Here is a 27715-nt window from a genome sequence, read left to right on the forward strand (position 1 = left end):
GAAAATTATAATTGAGGACTTTGGAGGACATCATAGCTAGGAGAATGACACGGTGACGGTTTACCCGCGGCCACCGCATTTAAGCCGCGGGTCACCGCCGAAAACGGGGAAGAAAACTAGCAGTCGCTGCGGTGACGGGGACAAGGCCATTCACCGACCGCGGAAACGGTGAACAGGTTTGTCCCCGCGGGGTGGGAGGGTTCGTTGGGGGGGGGTCCAGCAGGAGGGGTTGGGTACCCTCCTGCCAGCGATCTTAGGGGAGGCCATTGGGAGGACCGGCAAGAGGGGTTGGGTACCCTTCTGCTGCGATTGTCGGGAGGGCCGTTGGGGGGGTCTACAGGAGGGGTTGGGTGCCCTCCTGCCGTGATCGCTGGGGGGAGGGGAGACTTGCAGCCGTAGCCGCGGTCACTATGCTAATCACGGCAGCATTTAAAGTACATGTCGTGTTTGTTTTTGCATTGCTAGCCCCAGGGGTGGTGGAAGATTAGTGATTGAAAAACTGTATGAAAAATAACTATTTTAAATTTAGTGATCAAAATGTGTCAGTTTTGAGAATTTATATTAATTAATTTTTTCTCTGCGTGTTTTGTTTTTGTATAGTTATTAACTAATATTTAACTAAGTTTTAAAGTTTTAAAGTTTTAAAGAATGTTTCCTTTATACGTAAATAAAGAAAAGTGAATGGGATTGCAGTGGCGGTGACGGGGCGGTGAATGGGGTGGCAGTGGCGGTGACGGGGCGGTGAAGAGGATGGTGAGACGGGGACGGGGCGGTGACGGGGATGGTGAGACGGGGACGGGGCGGTGACGGGGATGGTGAGATGGTGACGGGGACCAATTTTTTCACCGTGTCATTCTCTAATCATAGCATTTTGGTAAAGGCGATGTCCAAACTTGTCCATAGTTTTCCCTTATCCTTTCAGGAGGAACGGTAGCATAAACTCTGGAAAGATGGGATCTTTTTAAGGAGGACTCCACAAGCAGGGATTGGTGAGACAACTGCGAATTCTCAAATCTTTTGCAATGCAGAGTTCTATAGCTGAAGTCCAATTTGCCTGGAATAGCAGGAATTGCATAAGGCGTCTCCAGGCATCGTGTGAAAGTCTGAGACAGAAGTTTGTGAAGAGGAAGCTTAAGTGACTCTGCAGGAGGTTGAGAAAGATGCATGACCTCGAGATACTCCTTGGAGTATTTAGAACCAGCATCTAATTGAAGTTCCAGGTCATCAGCCATCTGGCGAAGAAAAGAAGAGAAAGACAGCTGATCCACCAATGCCTTGCCTCGAGAGGGTCTCGAGGACCTCGAGGCGGCCTGGGTTGGAGGTGAAGCCTCACCGGGGAAATAATCCTCAAAAGAATTTGGAGACTTGGGTGAGGCAATGGAGGCAGCTGAGTCCTCAAGGTCTGGAAGCGGAGACCTCGATCGAGGAGTTGGTGTGGATGTCTGGAGGTATGCCTCGAGGAAGGCCTCGATCGACGATGAGAGTGGTGCTTAGAAGAAGGTCTCGAGGGGGGTCACGTGATGGCGGGTTCCTGAGCGGACGTCCGTGCGCAGAGCTCCGCTCCAACTTCCCGGTTTCTCCCCCCTAATCGCCGCCCATGCCGGGTGAACATTTCAAATTTTAAACGCCAGTGCAGGCGCTAGTACAGGGGCACTGTGTGGAGGTCCGGGGAGACGCAGAACGCAGTTTTGGCCGCGGGGCATGCCGCCGAAAGTTTCTCGGCCGGCGAAGCAGTGTGGGAGCCCAGCGTGTAAGATGGCCGGCACGCAAACCGACGTCCCGGCGGACTGATCCGACGATGTGCTGCAGGTGTCCATGAGGCATTTGTCGCAGTTGCTAGATGACAAACTAGCTAAACTGCATGCCTCCATGGATGAGTTGAAGGACACCTTGGCGGGACAAGCTGCTCAGCTACAGCACGTGGAGCAGAGGATGTCGGCCCAGGAGGATCATGCTGGGGTAGCAGACGGGAGGCTAGATCTGCTGGAAACCCAAGTTGGTCAGCTCATGGAGAAAGTTGAAGATCAGGAAAATAGAGCCCGATGGAAAAATCTCCGGCTCATCGGAATTCCTGAGTCTGTTAAGGATCTTGAGCTCCTCCATATTGTGGAGAAGTGGCTGCCGAAGGAGTTGGGCCTCCCGGAGCATGTGGGCCCAGTGGTGGTGGAACGAGCTCACCCGGTGGGACAGCGACAGGAGCACGAGAGCGCTGGTAGACCAAGAGCTGTGCTGGCCCGCTTTCATAATTATGCTATCAAAGCCCGTCTGCTTGAGCTATTTAAGAAGTCCCGGCGTCTGGAATATGAGGGTGCCAAGATTTTGATTTTTCAAGATTTCTCTATTAAGGTGGCTGAACAGCGCAGAACCTTCACACCATACTGTTCGCAGCTGGTCGCAAGGGGAATCAAATTTGCTTTTTTATATCCTGCTAAGGTGCGTCTGACCCATGAAAATCGCACCTTCACTGTGTCCCAGGCGGAGGAACTCAAGCGCTTCATCGAGAGCCTCCCCGCCCAGTAGGCCTCTTCTGAAGACCCGACTGATCTTTACTTAATGGATGATCTGGAATTGTACTTGATAAATTAGATGCAGCCCGAGCTCTCTGTAGGAGATGGATGGAGTTTCCCCTCTCGCCTCTGAGACGTGTTGCCCTTATTAAAATGGTCCTCTTGCCGAAGCTCCTGTATCCCCTGCAAATGGTGCCCCTTTGGGTTAAACAAAAAGATGTGCAGACTTATAGGGGGGTTGTATCGTCCTTTGTATGGCGCTCCCGTCGGGTGAAAATTGGCTATCACAAATTGATTAGGGGGCGAGAGCATGGTGGTGTGAACTTGCCCGACTTGCGTCTTTACAATGTGGCTGCTTTGTTGAGATGGGTGCATGAATTATATACGGGAGTTGCCAGGTTCGCCCCGGCTGGATTCTGGTACATTTTGTCAGCTCCGGTGTCAGTTTTTAATCTCCTGTGGCATGGGGCGGGACCCTGCCCTTCTATGCTTAGACCCTTACGTATGGCCTGGAGCTGGTGGCGGTCTTCCTTGGGGGGCGCGGTGGGTCCTTCACCTTTTACAGAGCTGGTGGGTAATCCTAAGTTTCCAGCTGGTTCGTTGCATGCATTTTTTGCCTTAGTGCGGGTGTCTGGGTGTCTCTTTGTGGGGCCAGGATCGGTTCCATCTTTTTTGGCATGTCGGGACCGCTGGGGTTGGACCGCAGGGTCTATGTTAGCATACCTGCAGATGCGTAGTTATTGCTTGGCGCTCCGTTCGTCGGGGGGGCGGCTTGCCCACTTTCACGCCCTTGGACCACCTGTTTTTGTCCGCCCCAGCTGACCTTAACATGCTCTCGGAGTGGTATAAAGTGGGGAGGGAAAGACGGTCTGATAGGTTCATCGATGCCATGGCAACGGATTGGACTTCAGCATTGGGAGAGCAGGTCACTGCTGACGACTTGGTTCGGTGTTTCCAGGAATGCGCCTCAGCCTCCCCTAATGTGAGTTTGAGGGAAGTACATCTGCAGATTCTGCACCAATCTTATTTAACGAGATGTAAGGGACGAAAGATGGGGCTATGGTCTGATGATTGTTGCCCCAGATGTCCGGCTCGTCGGGACACCTTGGTACATCACTTTTTGGAATGCTCATATGTAGGGCCCCTGTGGATTTCAGTACTTCGGGAGCTGGAAGACGTTATAGGACTATCTATAGACTGGTCTTACAAGATGTTGCTGTTGGGTGTCACAGGTCCCCTGGTGGAAGCGGGTGTTAGCGACCCTGGACGGCGCTTTCTTTTAGTGGCCTTAGGAATCACAAAGAAATTGATTCTTCGCCATTGGATTGGTACAACGCGACCAACAGTGCAACAGTGGAGGGCTCATATGGTCATGTTCTGTACATTCTCGTATGCTTTGATCCTTTAATAAACATATTTTCAAAAAAAGAAGAAGGTCTCGATGGTCGAGGAGACTTCGTCCCAGAAATGGAAGCAGACATTGCTACCAGTGAATGGATAGGGCAGAAGCTGTAGATCGAAGCTCAGGAGGCTTGATGGAGGAATCTCGAGGCACTCCCAAAGACTGCTTCTTGTATGGAGTGTGAGGATTCCTGTTGAGGCACTCACTTAGATGCCAGACCAGACACTCGCAAAGACTCTGCTCCCTGCATAGAGTGTGAAGTTTCAGCTCGAGGCATAGAAAGAAGTTCGACCTCGCAGATTGCCCAGGCTGGATTAGAGAAGACAGCTTCGGTCCCATTTTGGTTAGGAACTGAACAAATTGCTGCTTTAACATGGTCTGGAAGGAAGACAGCAAGGATGGATCCGCGTCTGAAACCGGACCACCTGCTATGGCTATAGGCTCCAAAGTGGCAGTAGAAATGTGCTTCAACTTAGAAGTCTTAGAAAGCTTGAGGACCACTGCTAGAACTTTCTGCTGAGCTACCTGACCTGAGGATTCAGGGGAAGACAAAGCAGATGTACTCGAGCTGAGAGACGTCCCAAATGAGGAAGGTCTGATGAGGCTTAAGGTCGGAGTTGTGGAAGCACGAGGACCCTCTGTAGAAGATGGAACTGAGGCCGCTTTCGAAGTCGAGGGCATGACTAAAGAGTCCATCCAGAAAAGCTTCTCCACTAAAATCCGACGACGTTTATAGGCTCAAGGTTGAAGAATAACACAGCGCTCGCACGACTTTGGTTGATGGTCCGGCCCAAGGCACTTGAAACACCAATGGTGTGGGTCTGTGAGGGAAATCGCACGCTGGCACTGGCTACGCTTCTTGAAGCCCGTTGCTAGCAGGGACATAGGAGGAAAAATAGCCGCAGCGAAGTTGAAGCCCGCAGGCTGCGGCCGAGCGGCTTGACCTGTCAGTCGTAGGAAAATAAAATAAAAGTTTTTGGGTTTTTTTTTCCAAAACTGTAAAGAAAGAAGATTTTCTTTCTTTACAGAGATTCACGAAGATTCTACACAGAGATTCGCGAAGAAAATAAACACAAACCGCGGTGAGAGAAGGCACGCAGTAACAAAGATAAACGCAGAGAGTCAAAGACGGACTTCTCGGCTTCGCAGAAAATTGAGAACTGAGGAGACTCACCCTGCACAGGGCGGGAAAGCACTCGCGCATGTGCAGTGCGGCTGACTCAAAACTTCTAAGTTTCTACAAGCAAGTCTGCTTGCGAGGCTATCCGCATCCGGGCTCCGTGGATGACATCACCCATATATGAGAATAGGCTGCCTGCTTGTCCTGGGATAATGTGGCATTAGCATAGGAAAACATGCCAACACAAAACACTTTATAGTGTTTTGCATTAGTTTGCTTGCTTGTGTGTACTTTTCACACATTTTGTATTTTTACAAAATATTTTTTGGGGGAGGCGGTAGAGAATGGGCATGGAAGTGTCAATCAGCTAGCACATTATGATTAGCACACACTAACTGGTTAATGTGGAGTTAACGTGGGAGTACTTAGTGCCTCCTAAACTGATTAATTTGGAACATTAGTGCATGATATGCAGAAAACACATTATGAAGTTAAAAAAAAAATGCTGTGTTAAATCTAGGCTTAGCATTCGGGAACGTCCAGCATTAGAACACATTAAGACCAGACTTCAGTGCACTTTAGTAAAAGGGTCCCCAAGTATACAAAAGAGATGAATGCTGCTCAGTAATACAGAAATGGGAAGTGTGTGTGTATATGTGTTTTCTTAAATCTGTGAATGCTATGCTGGTAGTGTCTTGCCAAGTAGTGAATTTTATTTATTTTTTGTAACAAAAATGTATAAATATATCTTGTCCAGCAAGCTCATATTTCATGTTATCCAGAAGTTACCCAGAAATTTTCCAGCATGATTATGCTGCTGATTTATCATGTCACGTATGAGTGAAATGTTGCACTTATAATGTGCCTGATAGTCTCTGCAAAAAAAACTTGGTCCAAAATGTCAATATAGTTTTCTTAAAGCAAGTCCATTTTGGGTCTGTAATGCAGCAACAGAGGTGATTTCTAGGAAGCAAAAACAAAAAAAATTGTTAAATTATTCATGAATCCGATTTTCAGTAAAAGTGAAAATCTAGTTTTTTCAACATCTAACAAATAAATCATGCATGCAACTTAAAAATATGTTCTAACATTCATAGAATTAAAAAAATGAACAGGATGAAGAAAAAATTGCATTTGGTAGAGTAACATTACTTTATGAAAGTAGGTGTATAGTCAAGTAGGATAAAGATTCTGTAGGGTATAAAATGTATTCTATAAGGGCCAGCTCAAGGAAATTTGCTGAGGGGATGAGATGGTGCCCTATAGTGTCCCTGCCTAGACCCCAATCCTCTCCTTCCACTCCTCTTCCGAACTACAATCAGGGAAATAAGGGAATGACAGAAAGCAGCAAATTGACAGGAGCAAAACACATTTATGATAAAATCATGAAAAAATATAAACCATATATACAAGTATTTATTAGGGTTGACCATTAAGTGCAATAAACATGGAGTAGCATAATAATAAAAAAAAACCCTCACCATCTTAAATTGTTGGAATCCTTGGATGCCTTAGGAATCCAAGGCAATGTCCTTTCATGGTTCAAAGGGTTTCTTGAATCAAGACTATTTCAGGTCAGATTTAATGATACATTTTCTGCTACTTGGAAAAACTCAACAGGGCTCCCCACTTTCCCCCACACTTTTCAATGTGTATCTCTCCTCACTGGGCCATTTGTTGAGTAACTTTAAAGCTGTTTAGCTACGCTGATGATATTTACAATAGTCATCCCATGTTGTGAAGCTTTATCCAAAAGTGTTCAACATATTGATTCCCTATTGAATCTGGAGTCTTGGATGCAGGAATTTTAATTGAAATTGAATCAAGACAAAACTAAATTTTTCTTTGTTTCCTCACAAAAGATCCTCTATGAACCAACAATTAAGATTAATTCAATATCATATACAATAAGTCCAACAATTAAAATATTGAGAGTTGTTCTTGACCAGTGCCTGACCATGAAGAACCAGATTGATGCAGTGGTTCGAAAGGAATACTATACCTTATGGAAATTGCATACCATTAGATCCTATTTTGAAGCTGCTGCTTTCAAAATCTTAGTTCAGTCATTACTCGAGTTTATTGGACTACTGTAATATTGTTTGCTTGATGAGTACTAAGAAAAACATGTCTAGATTGACTTTGGTTCAGAACACGGCAGTGAGATTGATTTATGGTCTGAAGAAATACGACCATGTGACACCTTTTTATCTTGAGTTGCACTGGCTAACTGTTGAGGCCCAGGTGATCTTTAAGTTGGGATGCTTATGTTATAAAGCTGCCTTTGGAGCAGCTCCATTATATCTTGCCGACAGGTTCCTCATAGTGTCACTTAAAAATAGAAAATCACATGCCCTTTTTAAGTTTCCGTCAGTTAAGGGCTGCAAAAGTAAGCAATATTACGAGCACACTCTCTCATATCAAGTAGCTTACTATGATAAAGATTTCCAATCATTGCTACTGCTGAAAACCTCTCGTCAAAATTTCTGACCCATTAGATCTCTTTGTAGTCTTCATAACATTTTCTGTATTTTTCATAGCATAATTTTTTGTTAACCACATTGAACTTATGGCTATGCGGTCTAGAAATCTGTTGTTGTTATGTTATGTCTGTTTTGGGCCTAAGTCGGTAGTCGTCCAAAGTCAGCATTCTCGAAAAATACGTCCAAAATAATATTTTTCCAAGAATCGTCTAATTATTAAATGTCCAGCCGTTTGATCGTTCGGACCACTAGTAAGCCCATCTTTATACCGCATTCTCGTCCCAAAAAATTGTCCAAGACCTAAATGCCTAGAATAAGACCTTTTAGAGTGGGAGGGACCAGCAAAGTGAAGGACTGGCCACCCAGACATGGCAACACATTAGGGGGACACCATACATTGCACTGCTATGAACGTCATATAAAGGGTGCCACAAACATCTCACCACAACTCCATTGCAAGTCATGGTAAGCCTCCCAAAACATACAATACCCACCTGTCAACCACCCTAAAAGCCCTTATGGCTGCAAGTGCCACCTATATGGCAGTACAGTAGGGTTTGTTTGGGGGGGGTTTGGTGGACTCACATTTTTCACCATGAATGCAGTGGCTTATGCTTGGGTCTTCCTCTCTATGGTTCACTAGCCCACCCCCCAGACTACTGTGCAGCTCTACTGGGCTTTTCTTTGCCAGGTGCTGATGCTCTGGAGACAGGTATATACTTTTTTATTCTGATTTTTATGGCTGGGGGATCACTGGGGGAGTATGTGGGGATTTGTAGTACTTTGTATCTGCAGTGGTTATTGAGAGAGAATAAAGCATGGATACATCCCTGTAAGTCCTGACATTAGCCAGGTGAAGTGGGATACATCCCGGAAAGTCCTGACATTGGCCAGGTGAAGGGAGATGGGATAAGGACAAAGATCACTTTTCTCTTTACAGAAAAACCTGCCCTCACCCCCTGCAACTGACATCTACCTTATCTATCTCTGCAGATGATAGAAACAATAGATTAACTATGGAAAGATATTTCACCATTAACTGAAGAGCATGCAAAGATGGAGAAATACACTGTTTAATGAGTTCAATTAGCTACTAAAACTAGAGAAAAAGCAACAGGTCCTGAGGCTGTGGGCTAGCTGTGGTTTCACACCAAGGCCCACCCAGCCAGATACCATAAAGAGATAAACAGACCGTGGTCAGAAGACAGAATTCTCAGAAGAAAGAATTCATAAGAAATATCATCTAATAGAAAGTATCGGAGATGTTTAAAGTTGGGAGGGGGGCTTGTGCTCGGAAATACTAATATGGTGGGGAAACAGGCATTTCGGGGAAAAGGTAGGCTTTACGGAAAACAGAGTAGACATATAACATGACGTAGATGAGAATAGCCAATAGATGAATGTAGTTAGGCAGTAATGCATAAGTAAATAGCCAATAAGGATGTATCATGTGATATAGACCAACGTGGTGTTGGCCACTAAGAAATGTATAAAAACCAGGCCTTAGAAGGGAGAGGTCAGAACAGACATCAGAGGACCTCTAGGCCTAGAGGTCACCTTCTGTATCACCTTCTGTTACGCTATATACTATATGATCTATTCTTGTAAGCTGTTATTGATTGACTAAATAAATATATACTTATTGAAACCAGTATATAGCGTTCGAGGTCTCATTACCGAGGTAGGCCTGGACAGCGGCCTATATCATTATCTGGTCATTTTGGATACCTTCTGGGCACTTATACCTGTTTTTAGTTTGCCTAAGTCACAATGTACTGTATAAGTTCCATCTAGGCAGCCTCGTTAAACTTTCGATTATCGCTGCAGGACGACTAAGTCTAGGTCGGCCCACATCCCATCTACCTCCTACCCTAATCACTCCTCCAAAAAGCCCCTTTTCGCTCTGGGTACACAGTGGCAATGAAAAGGCCTAAGCTGCTTTTAGATACGTCTAAAACCCATTTCGATTATCAATACTTGGATGACCTGTCTTTTTGATCATCCAAATGCTGATTTAGACAGGTTTTTAGACATATTTCTGTTTCGATTATGAGCCCCATATTATTTATTAATTGTGCTTAAAATATTAATTATGACTAATAAAATTAAATCATCTCCACTCTGCATTTATCTCCCTTGCCGGCTTCCCCTTACCTTTCAAGTTGCTTAGAGAGAAGTGGCAGTGGATCAATATCTACATACTGCCTGCTTCCTGATCCAGAGGCTCCCTCTAATCCAGCTCATCCTCCTCTGATGCAGTTAACTTATAGTTGTTGTTATGGCTGCTGCTCTCTAAGACCAATATGGAAGGCAGGAGGGGTTAGAGGTAGGAAGGGAAGAGATAAATCAAGATTTTAAACCCGGGGAGGTGGGTGGAAGTGCAGGGATGTTTGAACGGTTCACAGGAGCTGTTCTAAGTTACAGAATTCCTTGCTTCTAGGGCAAAATTCTGTACAGGACCCAAAACAGAAACTTAGCAACTGGAACGATTAAGTCCCTATCACCCCCATTCCTCTGGCAAGCACTTAGTTCTCTGGCAAGCACTTAGTTCTGGAGATCTTTTATTAAGGTTAGGGGTATGTGGAGGCTCTTACCCAGCTGGAAAAGATGGACTGCTACAGATACCTATATGATACCTGTCAACACAATCCCTCATCTCTGCTACCGAAGGAAAACACAGGTATCACTAGATAAAAATAAAATAAAAAAGTTTGTAAACTAGAAACAAATACCGTATATAATAAAACGCAAGCCGCGCATGCGCACTCAACTGCGTGCTTCCGTTTTCCCTGATCTGTGAGATGTAGGTCTGTGGCCTTGCAGGAGTGCGCATGCGCGAGTCCCCAGCCTTACTTTCCAGCACCTACCACTCGCCGCCAGCGCTGGACTTCCTGCTCTCCATGTCGGCTCCTCTCACCAGCCGCACCAGCGTCTGAGAAGGCTTCCGACGCTGGCGGGATCGAGAGGAGCCGTGGTGACACCTCGCGGGAAGAGAAGCCCATAACACTCCAGCCGCGAAGGGATGCCGCGGTCCCGACTCAAAACCAGCTGTTTCCAGCAGTGTGTGCAGCACTCTACACATTCTGCTTCGGGGCCTTTTACTGCCCTGATTTGCTCTGCCGCGTCTCTGATGAAGTCATCAGGGACGTGCCAGAGTAAATCAAGGCAGTAAAAGGCCCCGAAGCAGCGTGTGTAGAGTGCTGTACACGCTGCTGGAATCGGCAGATGGTCGGATCGCGGGAAGGGAAGGGTGGGGGCGGCAAGGAACTAAGGGAGCTGTCAAGACCGAGGGATGGGAAAGGGGGGGTAAGGGAAACGCTGCTGCTGTACAGGGAAGTGGTGTGGGGTGGGAGGGAATGCTGGTGCTGCTGTGGCTGCTGCACCAGCATTCTGTGGGGACAGGGAAGTAGTGGCGGGGAGGGAATGCTACTGCACAGAGACATGGAGGGGGAGGGAATGTTGCTGTGGCTGCTGCACAGGGAAGTGTGGGGGGGAGAGAGACAGATGGATAGAAAGAAAGCCAGATGCGAGAGGAAGGCAGACAGAAAGAAAAGAAGAAAGGCACAGGGGCAGAGAGAGACACAGAAAGACAGACAGACAAAGGGGGGCCAGGGAGAGAGACAGACAAAAAGAAAAACAGCGGGAGGGAGAGAGACACAGAAAGAAAGACAGACAGACATATATTCTAGCACCCGTTAATGTAACGGGCTAAAATACTAGTTGAATATAAACCGATTCAAATATAAACCAAGGTATCCTTTTTTACCTCAAAAAGGGGAAAAAAGATTGACTTGAATATAAACCGAGGTTAGAAATTTGGGTTATCATGGTGAGCCAATCTATAAAGTCTGCTCACCCTCCATCCCCATCAGCTATTTAGTAAGTCACTAAACATAATACAAACAGTTGTGATGTATATATCCCAAAGCAAAAAAATTCATAACAAGGCCTCTACAGAAGGAAAACACAGCTACAAACAACCACAAGCTTCAATACATGTAGACAAAAATCAAACTTAAATCTCAAGAAGACATATGCAGTTCACACCAAAGAAAGAGAAACAGCACTCTACCCTTTGGAATATAAAAAGAAAGCAATGCTGCTCATTAAATTAAAAACTATATATATATTTTTTTCTACCTTTGTTGTCTGGCCATTTTATTCATGTTTATCCCAGTTTTTGCTTTCTTCTGTCTTTTCTTACTTTTCTTTCCGGGGTCTGAAGTCTAATTATCTCTTGTCTCATTCCTGTCTTCCTCTCCAACATCCATCTCTGATTTTAACCTTTTCCTTTCAGTTTTCCTCCATTTATTTTTCTGCATCTCCATCTGTTTCTATTTCTTCAGGTTTTTTTTGCTAACTCTTCCCTCTCTCCCTCCTTCCCGCATCTTCTCTTTCTTCCTTTATTTCCACTCTTCTAACTAGTAAGCACAGTTACTTACCATAACAGGTGTTATCCAGGGACAGCAGGCAGATATTCTCACATATGGGTGACGTTATCCATGGAGCCCCGGTACGGACAGCTGCAAAAGTGCCTTATTTCCATTTCCTATTTATAAACTTTTATCAATACAGTTACAATACTACTTGATTCTAAGTAAAGCAACAAAAAATTTTTCTACCTTTTGTCATTTCTGCTTTAATCATCTTCTTTGCTCACTTCTTTCTATACAGCATTTGTCCTCTCTCCCTTCCATGCTACATTTGCCCTCTCTTTGCCCCTTCCACCCAGCTTCTGCCCTCTCTCTCTACCACTTCCATCTACTGCCCATACTATCTCTCTCTTCCATATGGCATCTTCCCTTTTTCTATGTCCCTTCAATAAACTGTATATCTGGGGGTCCCTTCTCTCCTTTGCACATGATTTATTTCAGCTTCACTCCTCTCCATTTTTCTGTCTCCACCTCCTCCCCTATGCTTTGGCATCTCTCTCTTTCTCTTCTCCTTTCCTTCCTTCCTTCCCACTCTACACCATGGTGTGGTATCTCTATCTCCTTCCCTTCCCTCATGCCATGGCATCTCTTCCTCCCCCTCCATGGTCTGGTATCTCCTTTCCTTTTTTCCTTTCCCTCCCTCCCATGGACTTGGAATCTCTGGTTCCTCCCCCTTATCCCTCCTTCCCTCTCTCTCCCCAACTGGGTGCTGCAGCAGCAGCATGTCTCCTCCCTTGCCTTTGCAGCATTTCTCCCCCCTTGCCTGTGCAGTATTTCTACCCTCCCCCCTTGCCTGTGCAGCATGTCTACCCTCCCCCCCTTCCCAGCATGTCTGGCCGGCTCCCCTGCTGAAAGCCGCGGGCGTCCGCTCCTCGCGCAATCCGTGGCTGTGTCGGAAGCCTTCTCTCTGATGTCGTGACGTCAGAGAGAAAGGTTCTGATGCAGTTGCGGATTGTGCGAGGAGCGGATGACCGCAGCTTTCAGCAGGGGAGCCGGCCAGAAGATGAGCAATGCCAGTGACCACCCGCGGACACCCCTCTTTACTGCCGCTGCTACTAGTTAAGGAAAGCAGCAGCGGCAGATTAGGGAGGATGGCCGGCTGTGCACAAGAGAGTTGCACAGGGACAGAAGTCCCACCTGTCCCCGTGAGGAATCCCTCCGTCCCCACCCGTCCCCGTGAGGAATCCCCTCTGTCCCCACCTGACCCCACGAGGAATCCCCTTCGTCTCCACCCGTCTCTACAAACTTCAGAAATAGTTATTTCATTTAATTATGCTACTGAATTAAAGGCTCTGGTAACCAGTGTTCCCTCTAAGGTGAGCGCATGAGCGATCGCTCACTATTTTCAGTGGTGTCGCTCATGTTTCTTCTGGTGTCGCTCACTCGAGCGGAGGTGAGAGGAAGCGGCGGCGGTGGCGGTCTGCCCTGCTCGCCTAAGATGCAGCAGCAGCGGCGGCTCCTTTCATGATCCCCGCAATCAGTGGCGTATTAAGTGGGGGGCGGTCCGCCCCTTGTTCTCATTGGTGTAATGCCGGCCCTGCAGCTCCGGACTTCCCCACCTCTGCCCCCCCCCTTCGGATCGCTATTATTTTAAATGTTATAGCGGCGGCGCTGTATCCATCAGTGGAGACGTCTAACCTCGGCCTGCCCCGGAACTCTTACTGCAACAGTGACTTCCTGTTCCTGCCTAGACGGGCGGCTGCTGCAGTAAGAGTTCTGGGGCAGGCCGAGGTTAGACGTCTCCACTGATGGATACAGCCCCGCGGCTATAACATTTAAAATAATAGCGATCCGGGGGGGGGGGGAGAAGGTGCGGGGAAGTCCGGAGCTGCAGGGCCGGCGTTAGAAGGAGTAAGAGTTGATGGTGCCGCAGGGTCCCGCGGGGGGAGGGAGGAAGGAAGAAGAGGAACCGAAGCATGGCAATTTTGGGGGAGCAGGTGTGGGGAAGTCCAGAGCTGCAGGGGAGAGTGTTGCAGTACCAGCTGGAGGGAGAAGGAAGATGAGGGAGGGAATGAAAGGAGATGCCAGGGCTTGGAGGGAAGGAGGAAGGTATGCCAGACTAAGGGAAAAGGAAGGGGAGATGTGAGAGCATGGAGGGGGAGGGAAAGATGGAAGAAAAGGAAAGGAGAAAGATGCCAGAGAATCAGGGAAGGGAAGATACCAGACTATGGGGTGCGAAGGAAAGAAAGGAGAAGAGAGAGATGCCAGAGCATAGGGGATGCGGTGGTGATAGAGAGAAAATAATGGAGAGGTGGCAGAGCTGGCTGGCTTTGGGGGTGGGCAAAATCTGGAAGACAGTGGGGGGACATAAGGAGGCGGCACTGGGGGCACTAAGGACATGGGAAGGAGGCACTGGGGGCACTAAGGACATGGGAAGGAAGGAGGGAGGGAATAGAAAGGGACAATTGTTGGGCCTGAGTGCAGAAAGAAAGAAAGGATACACAGTCAATTAATAGATGTCCCCTTTTGATGAAAAAAATAAATGGTCACGTTACCACTGACTTACTTTCTCTTCAGCAGAGTCAGCATCCGCGCTGAGGTGCAGGAAGGTCCCGCGATGACTCGTCTGCTGGCTCTGTTCTGGAAGAAGTAAGTTACGTCGGAGGGGGTGGACCCGGCAGACGTAGTCATTGCGGGACTTTGCCGCAACTCCCTACGTCTGCCGGGTCCACCCCCTCCAACGTAACTCCAGAGCAGAGCCAGCAGACGAGTCATCGCGGGCCCTTCCAGCATGCGGCTGTTGAGTCCGCTCTAGAACAAGTACGTCAGAGTGGGGTGGATTGGCAGCAGGCAGCTGCAATCATCGCGGGACCTTGCTGCATGAAGGGAGAGAAAGGAGCAGAACTGCTGGAATGGAAGAGTGGTGGAGGGAAAGAAAGGGGGCAGGGTGGTATGGAAGGGTGGTGCTGATGGAATTGATGTACAGAGAAAGGGGAAAGACATAAGGGGGAAGGAAATTGGAGGGAAAGAAAGGGGGAAGATGCTGATTGAAGAGGGGTGGATGGAGGGAGAAAGGGCAGACATTGGATGGTAGTGGGGAGCCTATGCTGGATGGAAGTGCAGATGGGAGAGATAAGGGAGCAAATGCCAGAAGGAAATGGGAGGAGAGAAAGAGGGGAGCAGATGCTGGATGATAAGTGGACAGAGAGAGGAGAAGGTACTAGATGGATGGGTTGGAGAAAGAGGGTACATGATGGAAGGAGGAGATAAATAAAAGGAGGACACATGATGGGGAGAAAAGGATTGAGTTAGGGAAACACTGGAGGGGTAAGGGAAAGAGGTGGCAAGCTTTAGGTAGACAGTAAAAAAGGACAATGATGAGAGGGTAGTAAGAACATAATCTAGACAGATGCAGAAAATAAATTGAAAAGGGAAATGAGGGAAAAAAGGGAAAGGGATTGCAGAGGAGAGGTGTGGGAGAGGGAAGGAGAGGAGAGAGATGCCAGACCAATGGGGGTGAAAGGAGAGATGGAAGGGAGAGGCATACAGTTTCTGGAAGGGGCATAGAAGGAGCGAAGATGCCATATAGGGGAAGAGAGACGGCAGACAGTGGATGGAAGGAAGAGAGTTACAAGAAGATGAGGAAAGCAGAAACCACAGAAGACAAAGGTAGAAAAAAATTTCTATTTATTTATTGCTTTAGGAGACATGTGTCACTGTTTCTGTGAAGCATTGTATGCAGAGTCCAGCTTCTTGCTGGTTCAATTTAACCTTTGTCTATGTATTTTTATTTCATCCCCCTTTTACAAAACTGTGAAGCGTTTTTTAGCACCATCAGAGCTGTTACCTCCGTAGCTAAAATCCACACTACAGTTTTGTAAAAGAGGGAGGGGTTAGTTTGTGATTACATATTCCATACTAGGCGAAGGTGTGTTCTGTGTGTTCGAAAGACATAGTTTTCTGTTAGGATTGACGGTGTAGGATTGCTCTGTGCTGGTCTGGCTTGTTTAGTTTTACAATGGGTGTATTGATGTACTGTTCACTGCAATATGTAAGATGCTGCCTTTTCCTAGGTACTCGTGTGTGACGTGTGGCTTGTTACTAAAAATCATGTTTTTCGTACAGATGGGGGGGGGTGCCAAAAAATGATGGGCCCCGGGTGTTACATATGCTAGGTACGCCACTGTATGTAAAGATACCAGAAAGCTGGCGAAGCAAAAACTTTAAGTAAATTGTTATTCTTCTAAGTTTTGAGTATTTAACCCTCCCACAATCTCATGGGCACTCGTTTCAAGTTTCAAATTTATTGAGATTTTGATTTAAACGCAATATCAAATATTTTCAATGTGTATAACAAAAATAAATTTTGGGAAATAAATAAAACCATTTGAACAATAAACATACAAACATATCCATAGATGATTAAAAATACATAAGGAGTACAAGGATAAACTACATTTGTTTAAAAATGCGTCCTCCGTGCCTGCTCATAAATTTGTGGAATATGTAACTTGTCGCTCATGCATATTTTTTTTTGCACACACATCATCAATCCTTAGAGGGAACATTGGTACTAGAGACCCATTTACAAATAAGCAAAGACACTATTAATTTGGAAATATTAATTGGGAAGAATACATACTTTTTAAACGGGTTTCTACCAGAGCCTCTAATGTAAATATAAAATATAAATACTCAGCTGATGAGAATCCCCAAGCTGTCAGCTGAGGACTTCCTTTGCAGTTGGCTGAGGGTCCCTTTTGCCAAGCTCGGCAGGCAGCAGTAGCATCCCTGAATCACAGATGCTGGCACCTCATTGGCTCATGGATGTTGCCAGTGACTGCTGTGCTTGGTGGAGGGGAGTTCTGGCCATCTCTAGAGGAGGTCCTCTGCTGGCGGTGTTTGGAGATCCCCACCAGTCACTGCAAGGGTCAGCAAGTACTGTAGAAATAAAACCAGAAATGCATTTCCTTTTCTTTTGAACACAATACAAAGACATCTGCTATATACATTTCCCAAAGCTAACATATTTTAGTCAATAAATTCCGTTTTTTACCTTTGTTGTCTGGAGACTTATTTTTCCATAAAGTTGGTCCCAGTTTCTTTTTTCCGCTTTCCCATCTTCTGTAAATTCTTCTGTTCTTGTCCATTGGTTCCTCCTACCATGGTCCAGCATTTATCTCTTTCTCATCTTTTGCCCCTGCCCACCAGTCTCAAGCCCAACATTTCTCCTTCTATCACCCCTCTCCAGCACCATGCATATCTCTCCCTCCATTCCCTTCACCACTATGTCCAACATTCCTCCCTCTTGCATCCATTTCAATATGTCCGTTCCACCACAATATTTCTCCCTCTCATCTGTACCTCACTCCCTCCCTATGACCAAAAATTCTCCTTTCTTCCATTCCCCGTGTACACAACCATCTTTTTCCCTCCCTTCCTCTCTCCCAAGTTTATGCCTTGTGTCCAAAAACGCATTCCCTCCCCCACCTCAGCATGTTTCATGTAACAAAGCAAAATCGAAGTTATAATTGATGACTTTCCAACATGGAGTTTTTGTAAAGCCATCGGCCAAATCTGTCCCTCTCTACCCGGTGGGACCGAGGCGTAGACTTTGGAAGGAGTGGACTTCTTCAAAGTGGATTCCACCACTAAAGATAGATGGGACAGTTGAGGTTTGTCAAAGCCTGGACTGGAGATAATCTTATGTAGAGAGTCCAATTTCCTGGGAGCAACAGGAAGAGAGATGAGGGAGGGAAGGCAGTTGCGCGGTGCAGTCAGTTGCAAACTTTCTAAAGTTCTTAAAGTGCCGATGCACTTTTGCAGCTGTCCGTACCGGGGCTCTATGGATGACGTCACCCATATGTGAGAATTTGCTGCCTGCTTGTCCTGGGATAATCTACTGTCTTGCCCCCTCCATCCAGCATATCCTCTCCCTTCTTAAGGGATTTCTTTTTAAAGATGCTTTTAGTGATTAATTGATTTTTTTTTACATTTTATATTGAATCTTTTTTACAGTCCATATCAAATTTCTGCACCTCTCCCTACTGTTTTTAAATCCTTAAATGTTTCTTTTATATTGAATTATATTTCTTCCCATTACCTTACCTATTGTCATCACGTAAGTTTATTGTTCTATTGTATATGTTTAGTCATGTTATGTGTTTTAGGTTATTTTGATTTGTTTTAAGTTGTTCTAAATATGTATTTTTACCCTAACTCTGTAATTTATGATGTACATCGCCTAGAACCTGGAATAGGCGATTAATCAAATCCTATAATAAACTTGGAACCTCTCTCTCTTTCTCTCCCTTCACCTACATCCAAGATTTCTCCTCATTACCTTTTACCATTTGCATCTTCCAACAGAGTCGCGGGTCAGGAGCAGGTCCAACATATGAGGCAGGCAGCCGATTCCTTCAGGCAGTGGCCACAGTGTTCCTCAATGCTGTTTGCAGGGAGGGGGGAGTGAGGAGACAGCAGCGCCTCCGGATTGTGAGCAACCCTGCCTTTGGTCCTGTCCCGGTCCCGCTAAACTGGCTGGCAATACCAAAGCAAGATGCTGTGAGGGCCTTCCCTCTTGCTAAATTGCTATAGGATCTGTTGGTCTTGAAACTGCCCCTCTAATTCAGGAAGCAACTTCAGAGGGGTGTGAAAATTCTGCTTTGTTAATGTTAATCCAAACTATGTCAAAACTTGTGCAATTATCTTCTGTTGTGCTGAACATAAGAACATAAGAATAGCCTTACTGAGTCAGACCAATGGTCCATCAAGACCAGTAACCCGTTCTCATGGTAGCCAATTCAGGTCACTAAAATCCAACAAGTAGCAATACAACAAGCAGTGGCTTCCCACATGTCTTTCTCAATAACAGACTATGGACTTTTCCTCCAAACCTTTCTTAAAAACAGCTATGCTATCCACTCTTACCATATCCTCTGGCAATGCTTTCCACAGATTAACTATTTTCTGAATGGAAAAAAAATTGCCTCCTATTGGTTTTTAAAGTATTTCCCTGTAACTTCATAGAGTGTCCCCTGGCTGTTGTAATTTTTGATGGAGTGAAAAATTGATCTACTTGTACCTGCTCTACTCCACTCAGGATTTGTAGACTTCAATCATATCTCCCCTCAGACGTCTCTTTTCCAAGCTGAAGAGCCCTAACCATTTTAGTCTTTCCTCATATGAGAAGAGTTCTGGCCCCTCTACCATCTTGGTCGCTCTTCTTTGAACCTTTTCTAGTGCCACTATATCTTTCTTGAGATAAGGAGACCAGAATTGAACGCAATACTCCAGATGAGGTCACACCATAGAGCAATACAGGGACATTATAACATTCTTAATCTTGTTAACCATCCCTTTTTAAATAATTCCCAGCATCCTGTTTGCTTTTTTGGCCGCCGCCACACATTGGGCAGTATGTTTCATCGTATTGTCTACGATGATACCCAGATCCTTTTCTTGGGCGCTAATCCCCAAGGTGGACCCTAGCATCCGGTAACTGTGATTCAGGTTATTCTTCTCAACGTGTATCACTTTGCATTTGTCCACATTAAATTTCATCTGCCATTTGGATTGCCAATTTCCTAAGGTCCGCCTGCAATTTTTCACAATCCGCATGTGTTTTAACAACTTTGAACAGTTTAGCGTCCTCTGTAAATTTAATCATCTCACTTGTCATTCCAATTTCCATATCATTTATAAATAAGTTAAATAGCACCGGACCCAGTGCAGATCCCTGTGCCACTCCATTGTTTACTCTCCTCCATTGAGAAAAATGATCATTAAACCCTACTCTCTGTTTTCTATCCAATAACCAATTCCTAATTCACAACTGAACTTTGCCACGTATCCCATGACACTTTAATTTTCTCATGAGCCTTATTCCTCCTTTTTTTCTTAAACAACACTTCGATTTTTTCGGACCATTAATACTTTTTATGATCAAGGAAAGTCTACAACATAACACTATGCCATTGGCCTGGAAAACCTCTATTATTTTGTACAAGTACAATGATCTTGTAGTGTTCTTTGGTAAAGAAATTTCTTATTTTTCTTAGGTTTCGCATGGTGAAGAATGCCTTCTGTATGACTTTGTGTATCTGTGTCTGCATAGTGCAGCGTCTATCTAATTGTATTCCTAGAATTTTTAGAGTGCTCTGTATGGGATATTTGATTGTACTTACTTCCAGTTCTGTTATAGATTGCTTTTGTTCCTTCTCTAGTAGTAGGAATTTGGTTTTCTCTGCATTCAGTTTCAGTTTATGGTTCTTCATCCATTTTTCTACAGTTTCCAGTGTTGTTATCAGGCGTTCATTGGAGCTGGGGTCTTGTATGTCAAATGGGAGAATGATGGTTATGTCATCTGCGTAACTGAAAGAAGTTATATTTAGGGCGTCTAGGGCAGTGCCTAAGGAAGCTATGAAGAGGTTGAATAGTATGGGCGATAGTGGGGATCCTTGTGGTACTCCGCAGGGGTTTGTCCAGGGGTCAGATAAAATATCTTTTGACTTAACTCTATATGATCTTGTTTGAAGGAAGCCTTGGAACCAGTTGTGAACTTTACCAGTTATTCCTATGGCATCTAGTGTCTGAAGAAGTATTAGATGATCTTCTAAGTCAAATGCTGCTGAAAGGTCGAGTTGAATGATTAGTAACTTGTTTCCTTTGCTGAGGTGCTGTCGGGCTATATCAAGTAAAGATACCAGTAATGTTTCTGTGCTGTGATTGGCTCTGAAACCAGATTGAGATGGATGTAGAATGTTGTGGTCTTCAAAGTAATTGGATAGATATTGTGCAACTAGACCCTCGATGATTTTGATGTATAGTGGGATAGAAGCAATTGGTCTATAATTTGTTGGGTTGTCTATTGGGCCTTTGAGATCTTTTAGTATGGGGGTGATTATTATTTCTCCAAGTTCCGGAGGGAATTGGCCTTCCTTGAGAGTGGTTTGCAACCATAGCGTGAGACAAGTAATGAATTTGGTAGATGCTGTTGCTAATAGGTAAGGAGGACAGTTGTTCAAATCACAGGAGGATTTGCTGTATTTTTTGTACAGCAGGTTCAGGTCTGACCATTGTGTCGTTGGGAAGTTGGTCCAGGTCCTATCTGCTGAGATGGCTTCATCATTTGTGGGTTTTATTGGTATCTCTTCAATGATATTTTGGGAATTGTTGAATGTAGATCTGATTGTGGTGATTTTATTTTTGAAGTAGTCCGATAATTGTGAAGCTGTTGGAGTCTGGGTTCCTTGGGTGGCGAGGAAGGGTTTGGTATCTGTGAGGTTTTTTACAATGCTGAAAAGTTTTTTGGTGTCTAGTTTTTCAGTGCCAATGAGTTTGGAGTAATAGTCTTTACATTTTTCCTTCAGTTTGATTTTATATTGTTTGATTTGGGATCTCCATTCTGTTTTAATGTGGTCTTGTTTCTGTTTTTTCCATGATCTTTCTAGTTGTCTGCATTGCCTCTTTAGTTGTATGAGTTCAGTGTCATACCATTTGTCTGAAGGTCTGCTTATTTTGTTTTTTGTTTTTAGTGGTGCTAGTTTGTTCAAAGTGGTTTCACTAATGTAACGCCATGTGTTTATGAACTCCTTGTGGTTGTTTAAGTCTAGTAATGGGTCTACTGTGTCCCAGAAAGTAATGGGTTCGATTTTCTGTCTGGATTTGAAGCTGGTTGTGATTGGAATAGGTTTGATTTTATTATACATCCAATTGATGGTGAAGGTGTACTTGTAGTGGTCGGACCATAAGGTTGGATTCCAAGAGCCGTTGGTGATGTGGATGTTTTGTGTGTTGAGGTTGGGAGATGTGTAAGCGGCAATGTCAAGTTGATGACCCTTTTCATGTGTGGGTTCAGGATTGAGTAATTGGTAAGATAGGGTGTTGAGGAATGAAAGAATGTCTGCTACTTGATTGGAGGTGTGGTCTTCTAAGTGGAGGTTGATGTCTCCTAGGATCAGGTTATGTGTGGAAGATAAGGAATTCTGGAAGATAAATTCTTCTAGTTCTTGTTTAGAAGTGTTCCATTTTCCTGGAGTGACATAGCATAGAAGGCAGTTCAGAGTTCCTGTGAGAGACTTGTCCGAGAGTTGGCAAGCAAGAAGGTCTAGGTGAGGGGTGGAGTGCTTGGTAAGGACTTTAATATTGAGGTTATTTTTTACAATGATTGCTAGACCTCCACCTCTTCTGTTTACTCTGCAAACTAGCTCTAGTTTGTAACCGTTTGGCATAAACTTATCATAGCCATTGAGAACAGTGACATGGACAACTTTGCCGTCGACATACTGCAGTGTCTGCGATGGGTTCGGTCAGTCTGGGAGAACAAAATCACAGCGACAACAATCAACAATTGTTTTAGGAAGGCTTAAGTTGTCAAGAACATTGTTTCTGACATTTCTGCGGAGACAGAGACAATCCCATCGACAACATTGTCTGCTCATGACTGTGCCATTGATGAGCAGGTGCAGACATCTGTTGTGTTCACCGATCAGGAGATTTTAGCAGAAGTCAAGGCAAAATCTGGCAGTGTCAATAATGCACAAACTGGTGACAAATCCAGTGATGAGGAGGCTCCAGCTGAGCTTCCACTATCTACACGTGAAGCAAGCATGGCTAATGATGCTGTTGAAGCAGACGTACTGATGTATTGCGTTGGAAAACTTGATACGTACATTACTAAAACATATGAAAGAAATGCATCCCAGAAGAAAATGACAGATTATTTTTCTTTCCAGGACAGTGGGACATAATTGTTTAGACTTTAGAACATCTTTTAATGTTCTGGTTTTGCAATCATTTCATGCCATACCAATGTTTTGCTGAGTTTTATTATTGATGTTGCTGATATGCTTGTGCAGTGACTGTGTACGTTGTTTTAGTTGACCTAAATAAAGTTTTTTAAAAATGCAACTCTGGATATAACAGACTCCGACTGTTGTTCATTGATTGTATGTTGTTTTAGTTGACCTAAATAAAGTTTTTTTAAAAATGCAACTCTGGATATAACTGACTGTTTTTACAAGTCCCTTAAAGTCCGTTATAATGAGATTATACTGTATTTCATCATAATGAGGTGGTGCCAATATTTGTTTTATTTAAAGCTCCTATACTGCTAATGACAGGAGAGTCAATTCAGGGCAGTTTCTTCAGTGAGTTAAATATGTATATCTTACCTATATATTCCATTTTTGTACATGTAGTATTATAGTCTTTGTATGTCATATATTCATCTTTCTTTGTATTATTTGTGAGTTCACCCTTTCATGTTCCAAGTGGGTAGTAACCTGCTGTTTCCTCCATGTTGCTATTTCCCCCAATTGTTTCTTTATTTGCTAAAGTGTTCTGTGAAGAGTATCGTCTTTATTCCTTTCTTGAACTTTTTGGTGTCTTTATCAGAAGGGAGTTCCATCATATTGGGACCATCACCAAGAAATTATTTTCTTAATGCTTTTGTATTTGATGTATTTCCAGTAGATATTCTAAGCTCAAGTGTAGGGCCATGTAGGGCCATGAGTTGGTTTATGGTTGTTGATTCTGTTTGCTAGGTATTGCAGTTGTGAAAGATGAATGATTTTGTATGTCAGCAACATGATCTTGAATTTCACCCTGCTTTCAATTGGGAGCCAGTGTAACTTTTTCAGTAGCAGGGTGACACTTGTCTGTTTCGATTTTTCCAAGCAGATATCTAGCTGCAGCATTTTATACTAGTCAAAGATTGAAAGTACAAAGCCCCCTCCTCCTCTCTGTCAGTCAACCACAAACAAATTATCATCTTAGGAAACTTTAACTTTTCTGAATACCCAGACACCACCGGTGCACTAAGGGAATTCACAAAAACACTATCTGACCTAGTTTTCATCCAGCAAGTCCACTCCCCCACCGACTCCTCCTCCGGGAACACTCTAGATCTGATCTTTATCTCCAAAGGCCCGCCATTCAACAATAAACCAACCCTGCTAACAATCACTCAGGTCTGACCACCATGTTATCTCATTCAACCTACACATCAAGACCAAGGGGCCCATAGAAAATCCAGAATCACAAAAAGCAATCACACTCGATCCAAAGTCGGTCAACCTTCACGATTTTTCCATTGGCATCTCCAAAATAGACCTACTCACAAGTACCACAGCCAACTCACTAGAGGAAAAGGCACAGGCATGGCATGCTGGCGTAAAGTCACTGTTCGAGAAATTAGCAAGAGTCAGAAAAGTCAAAACATACACAAGATCTTTCTCATCACCTGGTTCACAGAAAGCCTGAGAGAACAGAAAAGGAAAGTCAGGAAAGTGGAAAAAACCTGGTGCAAAATACACAACGCCGAGGACAAATCCAACTGGAAAAGCCTCTTGAAAGATTATAAACTAGCAACACTTGAAACAAAAAAGGCATATTTCACAAACCTAATATCCAAAATCCCCAACAGATCAAAGGCCATATTCTCACTGTTGAAAAACCTTTTCACCTCCTCCAAAGGACCACACCACATCCAACAATCAAACTTAGACAGTGAATCCCTTGCAAATTTCTTCCATGACAAGATATCAATGATACGAGAATCCTTAGACTTAGAAGCCAAAGCTCTGCCAAGCATCCCAAATACTATACAAAATAACAACCTACACAAGATAGACTCTCTTAGACAGCTTCATACCAGTTTCCATTGACGACCTAAAAAGCACAATAGTCTTCCTACACCCCACATCAATCCTTGCCCATCCACCACACTTCTAGCTACCAGCAAATCCTTCCTGAACTCCATCTTACCTCTAATTAACAAGTCCCTACAATCTGGCATAATACCACAGAACTGGAAATCTGCTGTAGTAAGACCACTCCTTAAAAAAACCACCATGGACCCAGACAATCCAAGCAGCTATAGGCCAGTCTCAAATCTCCCATTCATCTCAAAAATACTAGAAAAGATTGTACTCACACAACTATGAGACTTCATGGAAACAAACACCACCCTCTCCAACTTCCAATCAGGATTCAGGAAACACCATAGCACAGAAACGCTTCTAGATATTGTAGATGATGGTTGGAAAATCCTTGACGAGGGGAAAGATGCTCTGCTGGTCCTATTAGACCTGAGATACCATCGATCACTCATTCTTCCTATCCAGATTACACTCCATTGAAATCCATGATGTCGCACTGGCATAGTTCTCCTCCTTCTTACATGAAAGATCTCAGAAAGTATTATTGGAACCCTCCTTATCGGAGCCAAAATCTCTCGACTTTGGAGTGCCTCAGGGTGCACTACTATCCCCACTCCTCTTTAACATATACGTCAAACCAGTACTCGACATTGCAGAAAAACACCAAATCAAAATACACTTGTTCGCAAACAGCATACAGCTCTACCTTCCCCTAGGTCAACACCGAGATATACAAATGGAAAAACTGCACTGCTGCCTAACAAAAAATAAAAAACTGGATGACTGCAAATAAACTACAGCTCAACATGTCAAAAACAGAACTTCTCTGGATACATAAAAACTCCTGCGCATACCCCCGCCCATCTCTTTCCTGGGGAAATGACACCCTTACAGCCAAAGACAAAGTCCGCAGCATAGGAGTGACTCTCGACTCAAACCTGTCGCTCTCAGACCTTTTATCAAATTTAGTATCTTCATCCTTCTACTACTTCCGCCAACTAAAATGCATCTGTGCTTACTGTTCAGAAAACGATTTCGCCCAGCTACTATATGCATTTGTACTATCCCGCTTAGATTACTGCAACGCTCTACTAGTCAGCTTACCAGCAAAAACACTCTCCCGTCTACAAGGTGTGCAAAATGCCGCAATCCAACTCCTAAAAAATTTGGGCTTCCACAATCATATTATCCCTGCACTAACAGCCATGAACTGGCTACCTATCCAAAAACGATGCGCCATTTCAAGACTTTCCACAAAATGACACCAAACTACATAGCATCAAAACTTCAAAATTACATCCCCAACCAATCACTGAGATCCCAAACAGAAAAACAGCTGATCCTGAGGCCACTCACTCACATTTGTGACAGTCCGAAGACGTTCATATTTTCATTACATACCAGAATGTGGCACGTCCATAAGATCATTAGACAGTCTTTGGAACTTCAGAAAAGCCATGAAAACCTTCATCTTTACAAACCCAGCTCCTTGAAGACCCACGTCTACACTCGGATGGATGAAATCCCAAAGACACCACCTAATATACCAAATGGAAGCTCGCTAAAATTCTCATGCCACCGCAAATATAACATTAATTACTACCACATTCTCTAACAAAGATGCACCCACCTGCAAAGAAAAGCTACTTCACTTCCTAGTATATCTACACTGAAAATGCTGCAATTTAAATCACCCTATGTCCACTAAGTCTGTATTTATAAGTCTAAATGTTATATCTATACTGGAATTGCTATAATTTAAACCCGTGTCCAGACTGTAAAGTCTATGTCTCACTAAAATTTTTCCTACCCTTAATATGAATGTACTCCTGTAACCCCTTCTGGGCTGCTTTGGGAGGATGGGCTAAATAAATGACTAAATAAATAAATAAAATAAAAAAAATTACTATGTTGGATTGCTTGATGGGTTAGGTAGAGTTTTAGCCCTCTGACCTAGTAGAGTTTTCCATAAGCATTTTTCACGATGCGCTGGATGTGCATCATCATGTCTAGGTTTCTCACTCCTTCCATGGACGATTTTATGGTGTTACCGTTCAGAGTTAGTTGATAACTTGAGATGTTTCCACCCCATTTGTTGATTAGAAGTAGTTCTGTTTTTTTCTTGTTGGCTACTAGTCCATTCGTTTGGAACCAACCGAAGATTTTTTGCTAGGCCCATCTTGATCTTCCGCTTGGTCTTCACGTCCCGTTTCTTCAGTGGGATGGCCAGTTGGACATCAGCCGAATAGATGCAGCATTCCCATCCTTGTTTTTTGATGAATTTCCCCAGCAGTTGGAGGAAAATGTTGAACAGCATGGGTGACATGGCTGATCCCTATAGTACACCCTGCTTCCTTCCAGTTGCTTGTAGTCCCCTGCCATTCTACTCTCGTTAGTCTTTTGGATAGAGAGGAGTCAATCCATTGCATGACTTTTCTTTTGAGGTCTAATTCTCTGCCTCTCAATTTAGCAATGTGTGTTGGACTAGGTTAAAGGCCACCGAGAGGTCTAGGAATCCTTACAGCAAGTCTTCTCTTTTAGCATGTTGTTTGAGGACTGAGGGACAGATTCTCATACCTAAAATCTGCCTTTAATGTGCTCGCTAAACCAGTTCCAGCTGGTTTAGCGTGCATGTATTTTAGCTACGGATTATTAAAACAGCTTACCTTGGTCTTTTCCGAGTTTTCTAGCAGTCTCTGATACTGCCATACAAATGTAGTACAACAAAGTCATTAATGTTAAAATGATCATTCCAAGTAATTCTCTTTAATCACCGAGTGATTCTCTAACCTTGTGCCACATTTGTGGCCATAATTTGCAGTCCTTAGCTGTGGTTGGCTTATTTTCTGATCTGATAGGAAAGTAAGGTTTTGACAGCGTAAACCTACCATTTCCCTCCCCAGGCAGTGGGAGAAATGCCCACTCCCGCTGCCACGCAACCACCCTTTGATGATCCCCTGCCCCCTCCCCCTTACCTTATTTAGGATGGCTGGCCAGAGGGATGCCTATTCCCTTCAACCAGCAGGCCCACCTCTTCAAAATAGCAGGTCTTCCCCTCCCCTGTGCATACTGAGATGCACCGGGGAGGGGCCTAAGGGCTCTGATTCGCCCAGGTTATTTAAGGCCCCTCCTATTGGGGGGGTGTTGCTTGATATTGGCAGCGGGAGG

General features: G+C 44.4%; 1 protein-coding gene across 1 annotated transcript in view; it reads right to left on the reverse strand.

Moving 5' to 3' along the window:
- Positions 1-5720: 5720 nt before the first annotated feature.
- The window catches only part of PCGF3 (polycomb group ring finger 3), a 1052715-nt gene continuing 1030720 nt past the window's right edge, over positions 5721-27715 (reverse strand). The window contains 1 exon segment of the mRNA XM_033918044.1: positions 5721-5992. Within this exon segment, the coding sequence (XP_033773935.1) occupies positions 5945-5992 (48 nt within the window). The 3' untranslated portion in view covers positions 5721-5944.

The sequence above is a fragment of the Geotrypetes seraphini genome, chromosome 1, assembly GCF_902459505.1.
Source record: "Geotrypetes seraphini chromosome 1, aGeoSer1.1, whole genome shotgun sequence".
NCBI classification, from domain to species: Eukaryota; Metazoa; Chordata; class Amphibia; order Gymnophiona; family Dermophiidae; genus Geotrypetes; species Geotrypetes seraphini.